The following is a 21301-nucleotide window of genomic DNA, read 5'->3' on the forward strand; positions in this document are numbered from 1 at the left end:
TACTAGGGAGATGGTGAAGTACATGGAGAAGCTGGTGATGGGCTCGACCTCGGCGGCGGAGCTGAACGTGGAGGAGCGGAACCTGCTATTCGTGGCCCGTCGTGTCGTCGTGCCGCACGGTATGGCGTATGGTGTCGTCGATTGAGCAGAAGGAGCTGTTGGAATCTTGAAGCTGCTGCTCACATGTACGACAAGGCCAAGTCCAACCTCTACGGGAGAAGAAAATCCAGAGACGAACTGGCGCAGAGAAGAAGAAGAAAAGAATATTTGAGAGACACAGAGAGAACGGAAGAAAGTGAAAAAAAAAAACAATAAAATATAAGTAGATTTGTGTATAATGCAATGCCTCATGTGGCGTTCCACTGTTCACAGATCTTAACCAACGCCATTTTAGCTCTGCTTTACATAAGCCGATGGAGGTGAGTTTTAAGCAAAAGTTAAGCTATTCTAGCCAAATGGAGAAAATAGCTAATCCGATGTGAGTGCTCTAAGGCATTTGTTAGACTTTTGTTGGATTCAGGAATGCCCTTCCTATACCTCCACAATAATGTCCTTGCTGAGCATTATATTTCTTGTTTAATAAAAATGCCATTTTATCTAAAAGAAAAAAAACTCATATGCTTCGATTAGAATTAAATTAAAATTACAAAAAAAAAATAAAATTCCCACATTATTTTATTTAAAAAAAATAGTTAAAAAAAAAATCAAATTATATAAAAAAAAAACCATTTTTATTTTATTTTATTAAAACTAGTGGGTGGGGTGGTCGACCACTTAGCAAAGAGTCGGGGGTGGCTGCAACCACCCTCAGAGTGGTCTCCGGAGATGGCTGCGGCCACGCCCAACTCTTTGGTGGGTAGCTTGCTTAGCCCTAAGTACTCATCGGGGGTAGCAACCTAAAATGCCTCCGGGGTCCACCACAAGGCGTTCTAGGGGTCTTGCGACCACTCTCGGTTCCATATGTGGCTGGCTGACCACCCCAATGAGTGATTGACCAGCCACTGTAAATGGAGGTTTTGGTTTTGATTTTTTTTTTTTAGAAAATTTAGTTTATTCATTTAGGAATAGAGGAATAGGTATTTCTCTTTGTAAGAGAATAGACTCTAAATAAACAAAGTAATGACTATTCCTATTCTATTTCATGGGCCTATTCCGCGAACTAAACAAGGCTTCAACTTTTATTTTAATAGCAAGAACAAAGTTAGAATAAATTTTATTAAAAATGTATGTACATTTTATATGCTATTAAAAAAAATATGTACATGTCATTTCATATATTGGGTTGAAAGAAATTTCTTTAACTCAAGTAGGAAAAAATATTTTTCAGTTTGCATTGGATAAATCATAAAATTCAATTTTTTTTGAAATATATATATATATATATATATATATATATATATATATAATTTTTTTTTTTTTAAAAAAATTCTACATTAAACTATGAAAGAGTGAGATGGATCCTCTTTACGCGAAATAGTGGTGCGATGTCCGAACTCCCAATAAATGTTCCGAGGCGACACTGCCTCCCACTTTAGAACTCTCTCCCTCTCGCCGGAAAATCTCCAGGGTTCATAACACCGTGCCGGATTCCTAGTGAAAACATGACATGACGACAAGCCAGAGAATTCTAAAAAGTTACAGTCTCTGCCATGGTCGAGTTCCCCAAATCTCTCTCCCCGAAGCGAGTTCTGAATCTCCTCAAGGCGGAGAGGAACCCTCACTCTGCACTTGCACTGTTCGACTCAGCGACTCGCCACCCGGGTTACGCCCACTCGCCCAGCGTGTTCCACTACATCCTCCGCCGACTCGTGGACCAGAGGCTTGTCGTCCACGTGGGTAGGGTTGTCGAACTGATCCGAACCCAGAAATGCCAATGCTCCGAAGACGTGGCGTTGACGGTGATCAAGGCCTATGCGAAGAGCTCTATGCCCGATAAAGCTTTGGATGTGTTTCAACGAATGGACGAGATTTTTGGTTGTAAACCGGGAATAAGGTCCTACAACAGTCTGCTCAATGCTTTCACTGAGTCGAACCAGTGGGACCGAGCGGAGTCGTTTTTGGCGTACTTTGAGACGGTGGGTATGTCGCCGAATGTACAAACGTATAATATATTGATCAAGATTTCGTGTAAGAAGAAGCAGTTTGAGAAGGCGAAGGGTCTGTTGGATTGGATGTGGAACAAGGGTTTGAAGCCTGATGTCTTTAGCTACGGTACTTTGATTAATGCGCTTGCAAAGGGTGGGAATTTATGCCATGCATTGGAGGTGTTCGATGAAATGCCCGTGAGAGGTGTGGAACCTGATGTGATGTGTTATAATATTTTGATTGATGGGTTTTTCAAGAAAGGGGATTTTGTTAAGGCTATGGAGATTTGGGAGAGCTTACTGAGAGCGTCTATGGTGTACCCGAATGTTGTTACATATAATGTTATGATTAATGGATTGTGTAAATGCAGGAGGTTCGATGAGAGCTTGGAAATATGGAATAGGATGAAGAAAAATGAGCGACAGCAGGATTTGTTTACTTATAGTACTTTGATACATGGCTTGTGCGAAGCGGGTAATATTGATGGGGCTGAGAGAGTTTACAAACAGATGGTTGAGAGTCGGGTGTCTGCTGATGTAGTTACATATAATACAATGCTTAACGGATTTTGTCGAGCAGGGAAGGTTGAAGAGGGATTTGAATTGTGGGAGATTATGGGAAATAATGATTGTCGAAGTGTTGTCAGTTATAACATATTTATTAGAGGGTTGTTTGATAATGGGAAGGTTGGTGAAGCAATGTCTATCTGGGAACTCTTGCAGGAGAAGGGTTGCAGTGCAGATTCCACCACTTATGGAGTGTTAATTCATGGGTTATGTAAGAATGGATACTTGAATAAGGCTTTATGGCTTCTGAAAGAGGTCGAGAATGGGGGAGCTCATCTCGATATTTTTGCGTATTCCTCGATTATTAATGGATTATGCAAAGAAGGGAGACTAGATGAAGCGACTGTAGTGGTGGATCAGATGGATAAACGTGGCTGTAAACTGAATCCTCATGTTTGCAATGCATTACTTAACGGGTTTATCAGAACTTCCAAACTTGAGAATGCAGTTCACTTTTTTGGGGAAATGAGCACCAAGGGTTGCTCTCCAAATATCGTCTCCTATAACATCCTTATAAATGGTTTATGCAAATCTGAAAGATTTAATCAGGCGTATTCTTTTGTGAAGGAAATGCTGGAAAAGGGGTGGAAGCCAGACATGATCACGTATAGCTTGTTGATGAACGGGCTTTTTCAAGGCAAGAAAATTGACATGGCCCTCAACTTGTGGCACCAGTTTCTCAACGAAGGTTTTAAACCTGACGTAACTATGTACAATATTATAATTCATGGGCTTTGCTCTGCTGGCAAAGTCGAAGATGCTTTGCAGTTCTATTCAGAGATGAAGCAGTGGAACTGTATTCCAAATCTTGTGACCCACAATACCCTCATGGAGGGGCTCTACAAAGCCAGGGACTGTGAAAAGGCATCAGAGATCTGGGCTCGCATCTTAGAAGATGGGTTACGGCCAGATATCATCTCCTATAATATTACTCTTAAGGGGCTTTGCTCTTGCCTGAGGATATCAGATGCTATTGCGTACTTAAACCATGCTTTGGATCATGGGATTCTTCCAACTGCCATTACATGGAACATACTTGTAAGAGCAGTGCTTAATAATAGGGCTTCGACATGATCCTTTTGGGTTTTGTAGTAGCTTCGAAGTCACTTTTAGGTGCTACCGCTTCTTCACATACGCCTGCTGCTTTTGGAGTTGGCAAGAAAAGCCAATTAATGGCCGTAGTATTCTTTCAGCTTCTGACAGGGAATCGATGATTCAACACCATATTGTGTCAACAAAGCAGGTGGAACCAGTCTTTTGGCTGGTAATTACAGATGCTTAATCTCTACTGATAATGCTGGGTTCAAGTGTTGGTTCCAGTATCCATTCTATAGGCAATGTATATGTCTCGGTGCTCCCCTGAATGATAGATATGCATAAGGTATGAGTGGCTTTTCCTGAATGCACCTTGCTTAATTTTTCCTGGAGAGATGTTCTATTCTTAACTTCTCATTGGAAGTTGTGTGTTATGCTATTCTTGTAGTTTGGATTTAATATCTTCATGTATCCTGAACAGGACTTTATTCACCAATTCGCAACGTGGTGGGCTCTCTAAAACCTGGATTACCAAGTTGTTGCACCTGATTCTAGTTGCTATAGCCAATCCGTTCAATTCTGCCCAAGTACCACAACCATGGTTAACTGAAAATACAGGGAAGCATGTTTAATCATGATTTAAAAAGGTGGATGTAGTTCTACCTATAGGCCAGTGCTGGTCATCGACACTTAAAAATCAATGAAGGAACATGCAACTAAATCTTTTGAATTAAATGTTTTTTCTAGCTGAACAGAATGCTGCCTTTTTGTTCTAATGTTGTCGGCTATTTCAGCGTCAAAAAATCCTGCCTCTGGTAGACCACCACAAGTTGCTTACTATCTATTTGACCTTGGAGATATGAGGCAGAAAGCTTTTTTGCTTTTGCTTGCTGGTTGGTTCGGCTCTAATGCAGAAAGTCTAGCTACCTATAATCTATCTTGTCAAGGAGTGTCAAGAAAAGAGAGGATCTAGAAATAGATAGTCATGTAGATGTATCTGAATCTACATTCATTAAGCTATGAAAATGTGAAACTTTTAGCTATGTCTTTTTTTGTATCAATTTTACAATGGGGAAATGTTCATATAGCATCAGATATGGTAACTTGGTTACCGGGTTTTGGGTATTGTAGTGAAATCTCCAAGATCAGATGTTGATGATGCCAAATTGAAGTAGAATGATGTATCAGGCCCAAGTTGCAAGTTTTCTCTTGGGTTTATTTTATCATGTCATATTCAGTTATTAAAACTATCAGTAAAAAATTTTATACAGAAATTTATTAGGAACATAGCGAAGGATATTCACTTTTCTTCCCGAGTCTTTTCCTTCTCTGTATTTTCTGTTTCTGATAACATCCTCTGCTTGTAGTTGAACTGAGAGAGCAAAGCCACTAGAATTGCTCCTAGAGCTGCAACCTTTCGCCAATCAGATGAAGAAGACAGGAAAGAATCGGCGAGGCCAATGGCTATCGGGCCTATTGACGCGAGGTAAATGTTCTTCCTGGTTTTACAATGGGGAAATGTTTATATAGCATCAGATATGGTAACTTGGTTACCGGGTTTTGGTTATTGTAGTGAAATCACCAAAATCAGATGTTGATGATGCCAAATTGAAGTAGAATGATGTATAAGGCCCAAGTTGCAAGTTTTCTCTTGGGTTTATTTTATCATGCCATATTCAGTTAATAAAACTATCGGTAAAAAAGTTTATACAGAAATTTATTAGGAACATAGCGAAGGATATTCACTTTTCTTCCCGAGTCTTTCCCTTCTCTGCATTTTCTGTTTCTGATAACATCCTCTGTTCGTAGTTGAACTGAGAGAGCAAAGCCATTAGAATTGCTCCGAGAGCTGCAACCTTTTGCCAATCAGATAAAGAAGACAGGAAAGAATCAGCGAGGCCAATGGTGATCGGGCCTATTAACGCGAGGTAAATGTTCTTCCTGGTTTTACAATGGGGAAATGTTTATATAGCATCAGATATGGTAACTTGGTCACCGGGTTTTGGTTATTGTAGTGAAATCACCAAAATCAGATGTTGATAATGCCAAATTGAAGTAGAATGATGTATCAGGCCCAAGTTGCAAGTTTTCTCTTGGGTTTATTTTATCATGCCATATTCAGTTAATAAAACTATCGGTAAAAAATTGTATACAGAAATTTATTAGGAACATAGCGAAGGATATTCACTTTTCTTCCCGAGTCTTTTCCTTCTCTGTATTTTCTGTTTCTGATAACATCCTCTGCTCATAGAGAGAGTGAAGCCACTAGAATTGCTCCGAGAGCTGCAACCTTTTGCCAATCAGATGAAGAAGACAGGAAAGAATCAGCGAGGCCAATGGCTATCGGGCCTATTAATGCTAGGTAAATGTTCTTCCTGGTCTTACAATGGGGAACTGTTTATATAGCATCAGATATGGTAACTTGGTTACCGGGTTTTGGTTATTGTAGTGAAATTACCAAAATCAGCTGTTGATGATGCCAAATTGAAGTAGCATGATGTATCAGGCCCAAGTTGCAAGTTTTCTCTTGGGTTTATTTTATCATGCCATATTTAGTTAATAAGACTATTGGTAAAAAAGTTTATACAGAAATTTGTTAGGAACATAGCGAAGGATATTCACTTTTCTTCCCGAGTATTTCCCTTCTCTGCATTTTCTGTTTCTGATAACATCCTCTGCTCGTAGTTGAACTGAGAGAGCAAAGCCACTAGAATTGCTCCGAGAGCTGCAACCTTTCGCCAGTCAGATAAAGAAGACAGGAAAGAATCAGTGAGGCCAATGGCTATCGGGCCTATTTACGCGATTTAAATGTTCTTCCTGGTCTACAATGGGGAAATGTTTATATAGCATCAGATATGGTAACTCCGTTACCGGGTTTTGGTTATTGTAGTGAAATCACCAAAATCAGATGTTGACGATGCCAAATTGAAGTAGAATGATGTATCAGGCCCAAGTTGCAAGTTTTCTCTTGGGTTTATTTTATCATGCCATATTCAGTTAATAAAACTATCGGTAAAAAATTGTATACAGAAATTTATTAGGAACATAGCGAAGGAAATTCACTTTTCTTCCCGAGTCTTTTGCTTCCCTGTATTTTCTGTTTCTGATAACATCCTCTGCTCGTAGAGAGAGCAAAGCCACTAGAATTGCTCCGAGAGCTGCAACCTTTTGCCAATCAGACGAAGACAGGAAAGAATCAGTGAGGCCAATGGCTATCGGGTCTATTAACGCGAGGTAAATGTTCTTCCTGGTCTTACAATGGGGAAATGTTTATATAGCATCAGATATGGTAACTTGGTTACTGGGTTTTGGTTATTGTAGTGAAATTACCAAAATCAGCTGTTGATGATGCCAAATTGAAGTAGCATGATGTATCAGGCCCAAGTTGCAAGTTTTCTCTTGGGTTTATTTTATCATGCCATATTTAGTTAATAAGACTCGGTAAAAAAGTTTATACAGAAATTTATTTGGAACATAGCGAAGTATATTCACTTTTCTTCCCGAGTATTTCCCTTCTCTGCATTTTCTGTTTCTGATAACATCCTCTGCTCGTAGTTGAACTGAGAGAGCAAAGCCACTAGAATTGCTCCGAGAGCTGCAACCTTTCGCCAATCAGATAAAGAAGACAGGAAAGAATCAGCGAGGCCAATGGCTATCGGGCCTATTAACGCGAGGTAAATGTTCTTCGTGGTCTACAATGGGGAAATGTTTATGTAGCATCAGATATGGTAACTTGGTTACCGGGTTTTGGTTATTGTAGTGAAATTACCAAAATCAGCTGTTGATGATGCCAAATTGAAGTAGCATGATGTATAAGGCCCAAGTTGCGAGTTTTCTCTTGGGTTTATTTTGTCATGCCATATTAAGTTAATAAAAAACTATTGGTAAAAAAATTTATACAGATATTATTAGGAACATAGAGAAGGATATTCACTTCTTTTCTTCACGAGTCTTTTCCCTCTCTGTATTTTCTGTTTCTGAAAACATCCTCTGCTCGTAGTTTAACTGTGAGAGTAAAGCCACTAGAATTGCTCCGAGAGCTGCAACCTTTCGCCAGTCAGATGAAGAAGACAGGAAAGCATCAGCGAGGCCAATGGCTATCAGGCCTATTAACGCGAGGTAAATGTTCTTCCTGGTTTTTGATCCAGCGTTCTCTTTAGTAACTTGGTTTATCTTCTCCATTTCCTCCTTGGCTTTTGCTTTTTTTATAGGTGTCCTCCTGCTCAGGCTCTTGAAGAACAGCCCTTCATTCCGGCCTTCCTCCATCTGACCTTCGAACTCTTCTAATATGTTTTCGTTCTGCTCAATCTCTTGCCTGTTCATCTCAGCGGCTTCCTCGAAGGCCTGCATGCGGGTCTCCATATTCTCCATTACCTGCTAAACAGAAAATGAATAAGAAGTGGGTTATCTTTGTTTCTCTAAGCACGTTGCATGATTTGCATCCACAGTTTAGAAGTTCAACAGACCCTGGCACCAGCTTCATCCAGTCCTTTGAGGGCATCTTCTCCAATCTTGTCGAACTCAGCAATGGCTTCTTCACCAAATTGTGTTAGATAAGCTGATCTCTCATCCAAGTAGTCGGTGAGCCGGACTTTTTGAGCCTGAAGCATCGCTATTCTGGCCAGCAGCTCTTGCTTACGGGTATCTCCTTCGGGCGGAGAAGCCTCTGAATTGGAATCATTGGGCTTGCAGAGGCACAGGAAAGAACTCTTTGTGTTGACGGGTCTTCCCGTGTGGAAAAAGGCATGCTTGGTGGCAGTGAAAGAGGTCTGAATGTTTTTGAGGGCAATCATCTTCTCTCTTTCTTATTCTTCGTTTCAGAGAGAGAGAGAAATGTTTTATATGTACAGTATAAAAGTTTTGAACCTCACGCTGTATGCATCATTATCTGAGCATTATCCGTTTGGACAAGCATGATAAAGTTTATTTGTTAAAAGACGGTGATGAATAATGAGTAATGCTATATATATATATATGGGGTTAAATACCTTACACTTTTTTGTGGTTTAAAAATTTTATTTTTTACTCATTTTTTTTTTTTTTTTAGGCGGTACCTTTACTATGAAAAAAAAACTTCTAAATAGTATCTTTGTCTATTTTTCTATCTAAAATTGATGGATTTTTATGTCATCGACACGTGGCACCATTAAAATTTGACATGTAGCCCACACACACACACACATATATATATATATATATATATTTTACTTTTTTTAAAAAAATTAATTAATTAATTTTAAAAAAAATCTATTATTATTTTATATTATTTTTTAAGTTGGGCTACCCCTGTGCTTGTTGATGTTGAAGTTTAGGCTGTGCGGTCACGTTGGCAAGAAAAGTAGACCATTCTCCTAGAATACAACAAGAATGGGAAAGTTGAGAGAAATGACATGATTTAATGTATAATCTCAACATTACCAATGATTAGACCATGAAATCAGACTCAATAGTAGAAGAATTCAAGGGAGAATTAACAAACACTTGAAATTTATGTAGGAATTAACAAAACAATACCAACATTATTTACAAACACTTATCCTAGGTTTCAACTTTGGACAAAGTTTATTTTTTTTTCAAATTGAGTTAGAATTTTTTTTTTTCTAATTCAGTTTATTAAACTGACATGTATCTAAAACATATGTAGTTCTCATATGCACTCAGTTTAATAGACTGAATCAGAGAAAATTCCTCCGACCTACAACCTAATTTGGAAGGATACTTTGTTCATCTTCTAACATTCATCTTCTCAGTGAGCACGCCCTGTGGCCTTCTTGTATGTATACCACCTAGCAATCCAGAGATAGACCAAGAAGTTGAGCAGGCTGAGAATGGCCAAGAGCCAGTAGAAGTAATCAAGATGGCCCCTGTTCAGATTATCTGGAATCCAACCAAGCTTCCCATTCTTTGTGGTGATTTTTGTCACAACTGTTACGAGCAGAGTGCTCAAGTAATTCCCCAATGCCACAGTTGTGAGAGACAGAGCTGAGCACAAGCTTCTCATAGCATCAGGTGCTTGGTCATAGAAAAACTCCAACTGTCCAATGAAAGTGAAAACTTCTGCACATCCAACGAGAAAATACTGTGGGACTTGCCAGAAAATTGACATGGGAATGTAGGTGAGGTCATAGTAATTGTTCCTCCTAATAATGTCGAGCCGAACAATCTCCAGAATCCCTGCAGTGACCATGGAGAAAATAGAAATGACAAGGCCAATGCCCATTCGTTGGAGCTGGGTGAAGCCCCTTTCATTGCCAGTGAACCTCCTCGCATATGGGACGATGATTTGGTCATACAACGGAGCCCAGAAGATCACGCTAAGTGTGTCGAAGATGGAGAGCGATGCTGCCGGAATTTCGAAGTGAGGACCCATGTGTGGATCCATTGTGTTGCCTTGTAAAACAAACATGGTGCTCATTTGACTGTAAACTGTTGCAAAGACTATTCCAGTTGCCCATACTGGTAGCAGCCGGATAATGGCCTTGAGCTCTTCTACTTGTGTCACTGAACAGAGTCTCCATGGGTTTGACAAGCCCTTAATTTGGTCAGTTTGGGTCTCCACTGCAGCCTTGTCAAAGAACCTGGAACCGACAGTCTCCATTAGAAGAAATCTATCAAACATTTGAGAACAAAAACATTCTTAGCTCCAACCCACTTACCTTAACTTGTCAGTGTGTTCAAGCTTGCGACTTCCTTTGATATTACATTCCCCATCCGCAGTTTCATATAGAAGAGACTTATCAGCAGGTACTTCAACATTATGTTTCCGGAAGGATGCAACAATAACCTGGAAAATCCTTGTAATAGGGCTCCCTCCAGGTTTCTGAATCCGGTACAACCGGCTGCCTGAGAAAAAAGACACAACTGCAATGGCCATTGCAACTGCTGGGATTCCAAACCCCCATCCCCAGCCCACATTCATTTGTATCCAGACCAAGACTGAGGAAGCAATAAGCGCACCAATATTGATGGAAAAGTAAAACCAATTGAAGAAAGAGCTCTTCTTTTTCCTCTCATTCTCATCGGTTTCATCAAATTGATCAGCACCGAAAGAAGAGACACATGGCTTGATTCCACCAGTCCCAAGAGCGATCAAGTAAAGTGCTATGAAAAAGACTGCAGTCTGTGCTTTTGTTGGGTGGCAACTGTTTTTATCGCATGATGGCTCTAGTCCATGGACGGAAGCAGACAACGTTAAGAGTGTCATCCCCTATAAAATAAAAAATTAGAGTTCTTCAACATTTCTGGGGAAGTCAGCCTATTAGACAACAAGGTTTATGCAAGGATGGTCATTTTTTACATATATCTTCTGTACAAAAAGGCCATAAATTGGAAGAAATTCAATGATATATAGAAGTTAATTTCCATAATGACTCAGATAGAAGAGAATGGCCAAAATTGAAAACCTTGATGTGGGTTACGAATAAATACATTGATCAACTTTTCAATAAACTTTGTTGATATTAACATTCAAATGCTCGAGTACTCAAGCTTGACAGGAACGCCATCACCACAACCAAGTTAAGTTTTCAGGTATGCGTATGAATGAGGAGAATTCTGTCTGAAAAGAAACTTACAAAAACATAGATGACTGAGAAACCAGCAATTGTCCAATATCTTCCCAAGTATGCATCAGCAAGAAAGGCTCCAATCAATGGTGTGATGTAGCAGGTCCCTGACCAATTGGTGACATTGTTGGAGGCTGTGACATTTCCCTGATTGAGACGCTGCTTCAGATAATTCACCAGGTTGGTGCCCATACCATAGTATGCCAACCTCTCACAACATTCATTTCCTAACAGAAAATTACAGTGTTCAACATCTCAGAGTCAGATTGCATAAAGGAATTGAAAACCAGATAGAAAAAGAATCAAAACTATACCAAGAATAAACCGGCATGCTTTCCAATGTCCAGTCTTTCTCTTGTCAGCAGGATTCTTATGGATGTCCACAGTACCATCCTGTGTATAGATGTCTTCCTCTGCCATGGTATGCTAAATATTTTAATTAGGCCTAGTTTTACTTGGTGTATTTCCTCCAAAGGCTTACCTACAAAATCAATCAATGATTAAATCAAATGCAAAGTTGGACTCATATATAGTCATTATGACTATATAAAATGACTATATATGAGTCCTGGTTGTACTTCATTCTATTGTCAGTGTTTTGTTTGGTAATGTCAAAAGGTGAAAATAAATGGAGGAAATTGGAATTAATGTTACAGCAACCACATAAACCCTAGATAGACAATACATTTTGGACAATCTCATTAGATTTCTCCAACTAGTTGGTAAACTAATGGAGCACAATAATATGAAATCTGCATAAAATCTCAAAAAAACCAGTCAGGTATTTTAAGCACATTACTACACGAGTCAAAACCCAAAATTATCAGTCTTATCCTCAACAACTTTTCGAAATTAAGCTAATATGAACAGAATCAAAGAAGATTTGAAGTCTGCAGAAAATTTGTACCCAATAATCAAGCATAACACTCAGGGCACCCTAAAAAATATCAGATACATAATAAAACAGGAGAACATTTGCCTAAAAGTATCACATGAGAAGTATCACCATCTATATTATTAATTGAAGAGCCTCATATAATGGAGCAGCTTTTCTTTATTAGAAGAAGGATCACAAACTCCAAGCATGATTTGAGTCATATAACTACATCATGAGCACCGCATTAGTTCAAATGATCATTAATTGTTGATACAATAGTTTATGAGGTTAATCATCCTCCCAGTGGACCACAAAAAGGTCTTTTTAAATACTATATAATAGCCTTCTCCAATCTCTCAAAAATATTATAATAATACACCCACAGGGACCTCCAAAGTCCAAAAAGTCTTAAAACTTTTCCATCTTCCTTTAGTTTTCTCTTTTCAAAACAAAAAATTAACAAACAACTCATAACACAAAATACTCAAAACTATTTTCACCTTTACTTTACATCAAAACACTTTTTCAAAAAAAAAAAAAATCATCTAAAGGGAATTAACAAACATAGCCATAGTTCTGATTCTTCAAAGCCCAATAAGAAAAAAAAAAAAATGTTATCTGCTGAAAAGCACTAGGGGATCAAGATACCATCATCAAAGAATCCATACATAAATCCAATTTTGCAATTTAAAATTAAAGAAAAAAAGAAAAAGAAAAAGATGCGTCAAAACAAAGCAATTGTACCATGATTGTGATTCTGTGAAAGTCCCAGCCCATTCTGAAAAAGTTTATTTTTTGTTTGTTTTATGCTGAAGGAGCGACCTTTGTATTGGATGGGGATGCCAACGGGGAATAAAGTTGAAACTTTGACAAGATGACATGATTACTCCAAAAACTCATTTATAAAAACATAAAAAAATAAGGAAACAAAAGAGAAAGAAAATACAGTTTGAAGAGTAACAAACAGGATATATATCTGACTATAAACTCTAGAGTCAAGTCAACCAAACTCCTACTTTTTATGTTAAGATATCAGTATTATAATGGATAGGTGATCGATTAAGAAGATTACTCAAGGAGTCATATTATATAAAGCCAAAAAAAATAAAAAATCTTAAGATTCTTAATATAATGAGAGAACTGATAAATCTGAGTTTGAATCAAGATCTAGAAAAATTGGGTTGAAACCTATAGAAGGTAGAAACAGACACACAAAAAAAAGATTGAAGACAAGCCCACAAAAGTTCAAAATACCTGATATGAATCATGAATGCATGCAGGTGAAGACAACTTGTACACAGAGAGGGAGAGAGAGAGAGAGAGAGAGAGAGAGATTGTTTTCCGACGATGTTTATAAGTTTGAGAGACATTAACATACCTCTGAAGCAAATCACAGAGAGAGAGACAGAGAGAGAATCCTGGCCGGGTTTGTTGGGAGTAATGGGTGTGGCTTGGAAAGCAGAGTAACGGAGATTCTCAATAGAGGGATCAAGAATTCTAGTCAGAGAAGATCTTCTGCCTACGTATCATTGCTGGCCTTCTTTATATAAAACAATTTCAGAGAGATTTTGAGATTTTGCAGTGGTATCCCTGCACTATCAATTATTATTTAGGATAAACTTCATTTAACCATTCTCAACTGTCGTCGCTTTTACAATTACTCTTAAATTTCAAACACTCTTAATTTAGTGTATTTATCTTTTAATTTTTTTCAATTTCATTACTCCTTTAATTTATTTTGTTAAATCCTATAAAATTTCTCAAAATACTCAATATTTTTTTTTTAAAAAAAGAATTATAAATAAAGATTTTCAAAGATTCAAGCGTCGGTATTCTTTACAAATTTCGTTAAATTCTGACCGACGTCTAAATCTTTGTAATATTTTTTTTTCTTCTTCTAAATAATAAGGGATATTTTGAGAATGTTTTTAGTTTAAAAAGATAATTATAAATATGAGGATCAGCATTTAATCCACTCACCGTACTACCCACTAACGCAATCCCATGATATTTATCTTAGCACTAACACATGGATCGATGTGACGTAGATCATTGTCTCATATATGAAACTAAAAATCGAGAAATGGTATTTTTATATTTTTTAAAAAATTAATCATTAAATCTGTAAAATTTATAAATATCCATATATGAGTTTTAATTTATTAATTCAATAGTTGATTTTAAAAAAAAATATATGAAAAATATGCCAAAATATACAAGTAATATGTCTCCTAAAAATCATAGCCCGTGTCTTTTTAGCATTAGGGAATTCAATTATTGAATCAATTTGTTTAATATTATTATCTATCGTGATCATGGACAAAGACTCTAGTTTAGGCTGAACACAATTTTAACTTCTTTAATTATAAAAAAGTGCTTTTATAGAATACTAAAACTAAGTACTATTTGTTGGGAAATTATTATTCCCCACTCGGGTTATGCGCTCGGGAAGGTACGTTTGGTCGGGATTATGTGGTCTGTCAATAATGACCACTCGGATTATATGCTTGGTCGGAAATGATCAAGGTCTCGGAATTATATGATTGATCAGGAATCACCAGGATCTTTAGCATTTATTAGGATCTTCGTACTTGTCAAATCAGATCAGAAATCAACATGTAGCACTATGCCTAATATCTTTACACCTTACTGGTCATTGTTCACACTGTATAATAACAAGACTTTTGCTATGCATCAACAGTAAAATGGAGTCTATATATATACTTATCATCTAAGATGTATGGATCTATCTAATTTATGAGCATCCCTCTCCCTCTTTTTCACTCTCTCAACTGATTTGGGCGTCGGAGGAGGTTCCGACTTGGGCGTCGGAGGAGGTTCCGTCGGCCAACTCCCGGCGGGCCTTTGCTTTATTGCAGGTTACAGGCGGAGAGACGAATCAAAAGCTGCCACGTCATCAAGCAAAAAATAGCATCAACACTATCGAATCGGTAGTTGTAGATGGAACGTTCTTCCTTAGAAAAAATTTCATTATTTTACATCTCTTTCATGAATTTTTTTTTTTAAAATAAAAATCGATATTTAAATGCCACCATTTTACGTCTGCTTCAAGTTGTGTTTGGTGGCAAGTATTATTATCTGAAAGAATGATTGACAGTGAGAAAAGGGTTACAAATTTGGCATTATGGACCAAGTCCCATTCAACATTCAACCTTCATGTGACATATTTTATAGCTATATAAACTTTATTTAATTCCTCTAAATTTTCTTGATATTTATAATTACTCTTTTAAAGTTAAAAAATAAATAAAAATTATCAATTTAGTATATTTAACTTTTAATTTTTTGCATTGTCACATTTCCGTTAAGGTTTGCGGTTACCACCGAAAATTTTAACCTTAATAAAAAAAAATTAATTTTTTTTTTAAAATCTTAATGAACAGGTGATATTACAAAAATTTAGAAGTCTTTTGAAAAAAAAAAATTGTAAAAATAATAAAAGTTAGGGAGTTGAAGTGAATTTGTCATATTTTTTTGTTGTTGGTAAAATCTTTATCCGTAATTTTAACAAAAGGGGTAATTTTAGATTTGTAGGTAAACTGCACGGTAAAATTGAAGAGGTAAGTAACTCCATTCACGGAGGTCAACTTTTGTTCCTGGACTCTTTACCGGGGAAATACATGGTGACAAGCAATTAATTACGGTTGCCAGTAAAAGCCGTTGAAAGTTGATTTCCGAGAAAGAACAGGACCAGGCTAGCTGTAGACCACGTGCAATTAAGGAGGTGGAGTATAACTCTCGTTTAGGCGCGTTATAAGTACGCATTAGTGGTAAGCGTAAGCAACTAAGCAAAGTAACCAAGTAAGCAACCATCCTTAAAAAAAAAAAAAAAGGGAAAAGTACACATAACCCCCTCAAACTACCACATTATTGTCAATGTACCCCCCAAACTACCAATTGTGTCAATCTCCCCCCTTAAACTACCAGAAAATGTCAATGTCCCCCTAATGACAAAAATGCCCTTCATAAAATTATTAAAATAAAATAAAAACTAAAAAAAATTATTAAAAAAATTTAAAATAACAAAAAAATATTCCAAAAAAAAATTTAAAAATTAAAACTGTTTTTTATTATTTTTTTTAAATAATAATTTTCAGTTTTTTTTTCCTTTTTTTTTTTTTTAAAAAAAAAATTGTTCTTTTTTTGTTTTTTTAATTAAATAAAAACTGGTTTTATTTTCATTTGTTTTATTTTTTAAAAAATAAATAAATAAATTTCAGTTATTTTTTGTTTTTTTGTTTTTTTTTTTTCTTTAAAAAAATGTTCTTTTTCGTTTTTTAATTTAATAAAAACTGATTTCTTTTTTCATTTGTTTTTTTTTAAAATAAAATAAATAAATTTCAGTTATTTTTTGTTTCTTCGTTTTTTTTCTTTAAAAAAATTTGTTATTTTTCGTTTTTTAATTTAATAAAAACTGGTTTTTCTTTTTTATTTTTTTCATTTGTTTTTATAAAAAAAAAATCAGTTATTTTTTGTTTACTTTTTAAAAAAAAATTAATAATTTTGTTCTTTTTTTTAAATATTTTTTTTTCGTTTTTTATTTAATTTTTTTTATTTAATTTTTTTAGTTTTAGTTTTAATTTTTTTGAATTTATGAGGACATTTTTGCCTTATTCAAAAAAAATTATGGTCATTTTTATCTTTTTGTTGGTCTTAGGAGGGACATTGACATTTTCTGGTAGTTTAAGGGGGGAGATTGACACAATTGATAGTTTAGGGGGTACATTGACAATTGAATGGTAGTTTGAGGAGGTTATGTGTACTTTTTCCAAAAAAAAAGGAAGAAAAAAGTAAGCAACCAAAGGGCCACCACACGTCTACACCTACGCGCTATCAATGCAGGTGTTTCTACTATTCAACTGAAAACAACCTAGCAAGGAATCTCTCGGGTTGGATCCAACGGTATTCTGTTGGGATACGGAATCTTCTGTCCGAGGCTTTCATGCCAAAAAACATAAAAATAAAAATAAAATAAAATTTTCTAAATCATATTTCATTATGAAAATTAAATTTACAGATTTAATTGTCATTATATATATATCATTTAAAATTTTAAATGATGCAATTTATATATATCTTGTTAAATACAATAAACTAATAAATATAATTAAATGCAACAAAACAAAATTTTAATTTTTTTTCATCTTACTTGAAATTGAAAGAATATTATTAGGTAGAATAATAGACAAAGCTTGTTAACATGTTTTGAGGTATTTTTTAGTTTATCAAATGTTTCGATGTGACATTTTTATAAGTATTTTATATTTTGAATTGTTTATTAATATATTTGACTTAAAAACAAAGACATAAAATAAAGTTACTAACATAGTAACTTTCTAAAGACTTTAGACAAAGTTTTTTTTTTTTTTTTTTTTTTTTTTTTTTTTTTTTTAAAATGATATAGATTCTAAGTATCATTGAGCTCATACATATTCTATTTGAGGAGAAGTTTGGAATAATTCCCAAGTTCCAAATCTTGCCGTATTACGTATCATTATACAAAATTAATCTGAATAGAGGCGGTTCATCTCATGTCCGTATTTGACTATGTACACATTATGTCCTAAAAACAGAAATTCTCAACAGTTTTACTGTCAGGATCAAATATAAGAGAGTTTTTATGTGGTTAGTTATTCGAGCAAATCTCAGACAATTTACTTACTTGTCGAGACATACAGGTTCTATAGAAATTCTCTCACTAACAATCCAAACAACAAATTACCAAATCTATATCGTACTCCCACCACGACTCCCCCAAGTCAAACTGATACCCCATGTCGGCAAGAATTTTCATATCCCTCCAAATCTGTGGGTCGTTATTTAATGAGTTTTATTAGGGAATATTAGGCATGCGGTTCAAAAGTTGTGAACCAGGATGTATCTTCTTCTTTTCGCTTTCCTGTTGACTAATCATATCATTAATTATTTGAAAAGTCATCGGCTTTGCCACATGAACAGATTAATTATAAATTAATACAGTGGTATTGCAATATGATATATTGATGTCTGAATGTGATTAAATAGTATTTTAAAAGATGGACCTACTAATATATATATATATATATATATATATATATATATATATATATATATATATATATATATATATATATATATATTTTTTTTTTGTATAAATACGTTCCAAAGAAGTACATAAATCGGTCTCCAATGGATAGCTCAATTGACTGGGGACCATGCTTTATGAAGCGTAGGTCACTAGTTTGAATCTCCCTCTTGTGTGTACATGTCAAAAAGAAAAGAAAAGAAAGAAGTACATAAACCGAAGCCAAAAAAGGCAAAGGTGAAAACAAACAACAACAACAATGGCAAAAGGCAATAAAGAAAATAAACAACCACTAGCGGAAGCCCAAGCCTAAACTAATTAAAGTCTCGATCAACAAGTCTAGGTGGATTGCAGCCACCGACAAAAGGAATAGGAGAAATAGGGTTAAAATAGGTGGAAATACTGCTAGAGATAAATCTAGTTTGGCCTAATGTATCACATAATGGGCACTGAAATTTGTACTTCTATTGATTTTTCTTGCTGACCAAGAAGATTCAGGCGAAATAGAATCTAAAATATCTTGAATAATGTCAGTAATGCGCCAATCCTGAACAATGGTAGGCTGTTGAAGTGCTAGAATAATTGTTTGAGAATCACCTTCAAAGATAAATTTTTTGAGGTGGAGCGAGGTAGCAAGAGAAGTAGCCAGACGTGCTGCTAAGGCCTCTCTTGTATTAGGGGAACAATTGGACTGAATTTGAGAAGCCATCTTGACAATATGACCAAGGTGATTTATGCAAACAGTTGTCTGGCTTCAGAAAGAGTCCCGAATAACTGTATCGAAATTGATCTTGTACCAATTTGTGGGAGGCCGGATCCACTTGTATGGAGTAGAATGCATCTTATGTTTCCAAGCATCACAACGTTGATGATAGGTCTTTGTGATGGTTTTTGAAAGGATAATAGCATTAAAAGAGAGACCATTGTGAAATGCTTTATTGCGATGAAACCAAAGTAGATCATAGGTGACAGCAGTGAATATTTGAAATCTATGATGCTCAGACCTGGGAATATGCAAAGTGGCACCAGGGGATATAATTATTTTTATCAAGTCTCTCAAGTTTGGTGAATCCAGAGTGGTAGAGTCAATCGGCTAGGGCGAATTGATGAATGATGCTAGATAACCCAGCTTGCATAGAGGCAATGGAAGAATAAGTGTCTGATGGAGTACTCTGGATGGACCAGTCTTAAAAAAGCAGACAATGAGTGTCGGGTTTGTATATATATATATATATATATGAGGGAATAATGGACCTACTAATATTGTATCTTTTTTTTTTTTTTTTTTATTTAAATTTGTATATCTTTTGAGTAATGATATATATATATATATATACACAATTAATTTATATCTTACTCTTATATAACTGAGCTGATTAAATCAACTTTTATTAGATATGGGTGTAGATCTAGCCGGTTATATAACCGATAACCGGATACCAACCAATAACTGACAAACTGGCTAATCGATAACCGGTAACCAGGTGTGTATATATATATATATATATATAAATAATAAAATAATAAAAATAAAAATATTAAAATAACAAAATTACTAAAATAAAAAAAACTCATTTGATAAATAAGGATGCATGGTTTTTGAACTTGGATTAATAAGTAATATGAGTAGAGGTTCCGTCTAATTCTGGAGGCTGGTTTTCCAATATCTCACAGTACTGGTCATGCCCATGTTTTTCTACACAAATTGATGTACCAAAAAAACATGTATTATATATGGTGGGTGCAACTGTACGTAAACGTGACAAAAATATGATGTGTAAAGGCATCTGATTGGTAGAGTTTTAGAAGCAAAGTGCATGCGCGCAGTTGCTAGTTTGGATCTTTGACTCAATCGCTCCGATCCATATAATTAAGATAAGGATTACCATTTCTTACAAATTAGTGCTTTTCTCATAATTACAAGAAATTTGTGTCCATATGTAAGAACCGTATCTCTTATGATTTTGTACATCGATACTGATATCGTACGTTGTATCCCTGGAAATTAGTAGTGGTACAAGATTAGTCCAGCCCTTGTCGGTGAATTTTGTCCAAATCGTGAAAAATCAAGCTCAAAAATTAGGATTTTTGTCTCTTTTTTTTTTTTTTTTTTTTAAGAGGCTAAATATGTATAAATGAAGCCCAAAAAATAGGTTCAATACTTAAAATAGGTTTAAAAACTCATTTTTTAAAAATTTCAGTACCTGATCCGAATAACTGGGTACCAACCACTAACCGTCGATTATTACATACCCGGTTAACCGGCTACTCAGTAACCGGAGTCGGTTGGTGATTTTGGCCAACCGGCTACTTAGGTTATGGTTACTGATTTTAACCGGGTTTTCATCACTATTATTAGAAAAAAAAAAAAAAAAAAAAACAATCTAATGGGACGTTTGGATGCAAGTTGAATTTTTTTTTCAACTTGCTACAGTTTCTGGTTTAATGCAACCCAAATTATTCTTGTTTTTACACCCGATTTCCCCCTTTGATTAAAAAAAAGAAGAAGAAGAACTCCAAGGCGTGGGACCCATCTGACGCGTTAATGATCTGACGCAGGCCAAGTGAATTGCATATGCAAAAAAAAAAAAAAAAAATACACCTTATCAATGATCTAACCGAAAATAATAATTATTTAAATTAAACAACAATTATTCATATTTATTTATATTAAATAATAATTATTTCAATCATTATTTCACATTAATTTTCATAACTCTAATCATTCTACACAACTTTTTATACCACCAATCATTTGTTACCATGATTTTTCGTAAAAAAATAATCTCATACAACTTTCACTCAAATATGATTTCAAATACAATTTAAACAAACTCTACTAAACATTCAAATATGTTTTTTTACCTCGAAATTTGCACACTAAATAATAATTGATTTTTAATTTTAAAAATCAAACACTCAAACGTACCATAAAGATTTATAGGCACTGCCACATCAGCCAAATTGCATGGGAATCAGATGTGAGTTGAGTATTTAGAATTACTTTTTTTTTTTTTTTTGTTTTAAAAGTAACTAACATGGAAAGTCATTTAAAACATGGAAAGTCACTTAAAACACGTTACGTTAG

The 21301-nt window shown here is 35.4% G+C and overlaps 3 protein-coding genes across 9 annotated transcripts; 1 reads left to right on the forward strand and 2 right to left on the reverse strand.

The window, feature by feature from the left end:
* The first annotated feature begins 1476 nt into the window (after nt 1-1476).
* On the forward strand, nt 1477-8678 carry LOC133873869 (pentatricopeptide repeat-containing protein At3g09060). 5 transcript variants are annotated; one of them, XM_062311651.1, is made up of 9 exons: nt 1477-4032; nt 4168-5172; nt 5496-5614; nt 5938-6048; nt 6372-6455; nt 6813-6920; nt 7242-7360; nt 7687-7805; nt 7898-8678. In XM_062311651.1, the coding sequence occupies exon 1, from the start codon at nt 1650-1652 to the stop codon at nt 3723-3725; it is 2076 nt and encodes a 691-aa protein (XP_062167635.1). In that variant the 5' UTR covers nt 1477-1649; the 3' UTR covers nt 3726-4032; nt 4168-5172; nt 5496-5614; nt 5938-6048; nt 6372-6455; nt 6813-6920; nt 7242-7360; nt 7687-7805; nt 7898-8678. The 5 variants fall into 5 exon arrangements, with proteins under 5 accessions (XP_062167635.1, XP_062167636.1, XP_062167634.1 ...); XM_062311652.1 differs by having other exon boundaries at nt 4168-4333; nt 5054-5172; nt 6372-6920; XM_062311650.1 differs by having other exon boundaries at nt 6372-6920.
* On the reverse strand, nt 7554-8479 carry LOC133873871 (uncharacterized). Its single transcript, XM_062311658.1, has 2 exons — nt 8153-8479; nt 7554-8060 (listed from the first exon to the last, which is right to left on the reverse strand). Exons 1-2 carry the CDS (start codon nt 8477-8479, stop codon nt 7617-7619), a joined length of 771 nt encoding a protein of 256 aa, XP_062167642.1. The 3' UTR covers nt 7554-7616.
* Nucleotides 8679-9152: 474 nt separating the features above from the next.
* Nucleotides 9153-13658, reverse strand: LOC133873870 (protein NRT1/ PTR FAMILY 8.1-like). Of its 3 annotated transcripts, none has more exons than XM_062311655.1 (5): nt 13507-13658; nt 11566-11732; nt 11261-11478; nt 10343-10893; nt 9153-10264 (listed from the first exon to the last, which is right to left on the reverse strand). In XM_062311655.1, the coding sequence occupies exons 2-5, from the start codon at nt 11669-11671 to the stop codon at nt 9433-9435; spliced, it is 1707 nt and encodes a 568-aa protein (XP_062167639.1). In that variant the 5' UTR covers nt 11672-11732; nt 13507-13658; the 3' UTR covers nt 9153-9432. The 3 variants fall into 3 exon arrangements, with proteins under 3 accessions (XP_062167639.1, XP_062167641.1, XP_062167640.1); XM_062311657.1 differs by having other exon boundaries at nt 13383-13510; XM_062311656.1 differs by lacking the exon at nt 13507-13658 and adding an exon at nt 12873-13015.
* Between the last annotated feature and the right edge of the window lie 7643 nt (nt 13659-21301).

Source organism: Alnus glutinosa, chromosome 7 (assembly GCF_958979055.1).
Source record: "Alnus glutinosa chromosome 7, dhAlnGlut1.1, whole genome shotgun sequence".
NCBI classification, from domain to species: domain Eukaryota; kingdom Viridiplantae; phylum Streptophyta; class Magnoliopsida; order Fagales; family Betulaceae; genus Alnus; species Alnus glutinosa.

Coding starts and splice junctions, on each gene's coding strand:
- LOC133873869 (XM_062311650.1), top strand. CDS start 1,650: ATGGTCGAGTTCCCCAAATCTCTCTCCCCGAAGCGAGTTCTGAATCTC.
- LOC133873871 (XM_062311658.1), bottom strand. CDS start 8,479: ATGATTGCCCTCAAAAACATTCAGACCTCTTTCACTGCCACCAAGCAT. Junction 8,061..8,152: donor TGGATGAAGCTGGTGCCAGG/GTCTGTTGAACT, acceptor TCTGTTTAGCAG/GTAATGGAGAATATGGAGAC.
- LOC133873870 (XM_062311655.1), bottom strand. CDS start 11,671: ATGGCAGAGGAAGACATCTATACACAGGATGGTACTGTGGACATCCAT. Junction 11,479..11,565: donor AGCATGCCGGTTTATTCTTG/GTATAGTTTTGA, acceptor ATTTTCTGTTAG/GAAATGAATGTTGTGAGAGG. Junction 10,894..11,260: donor TCTCAGTCATCTATGTTTTT/GTAAGTTTCTTT, acceptor TTTATTTTATAG/GGGATGACACTCTTAACGTT.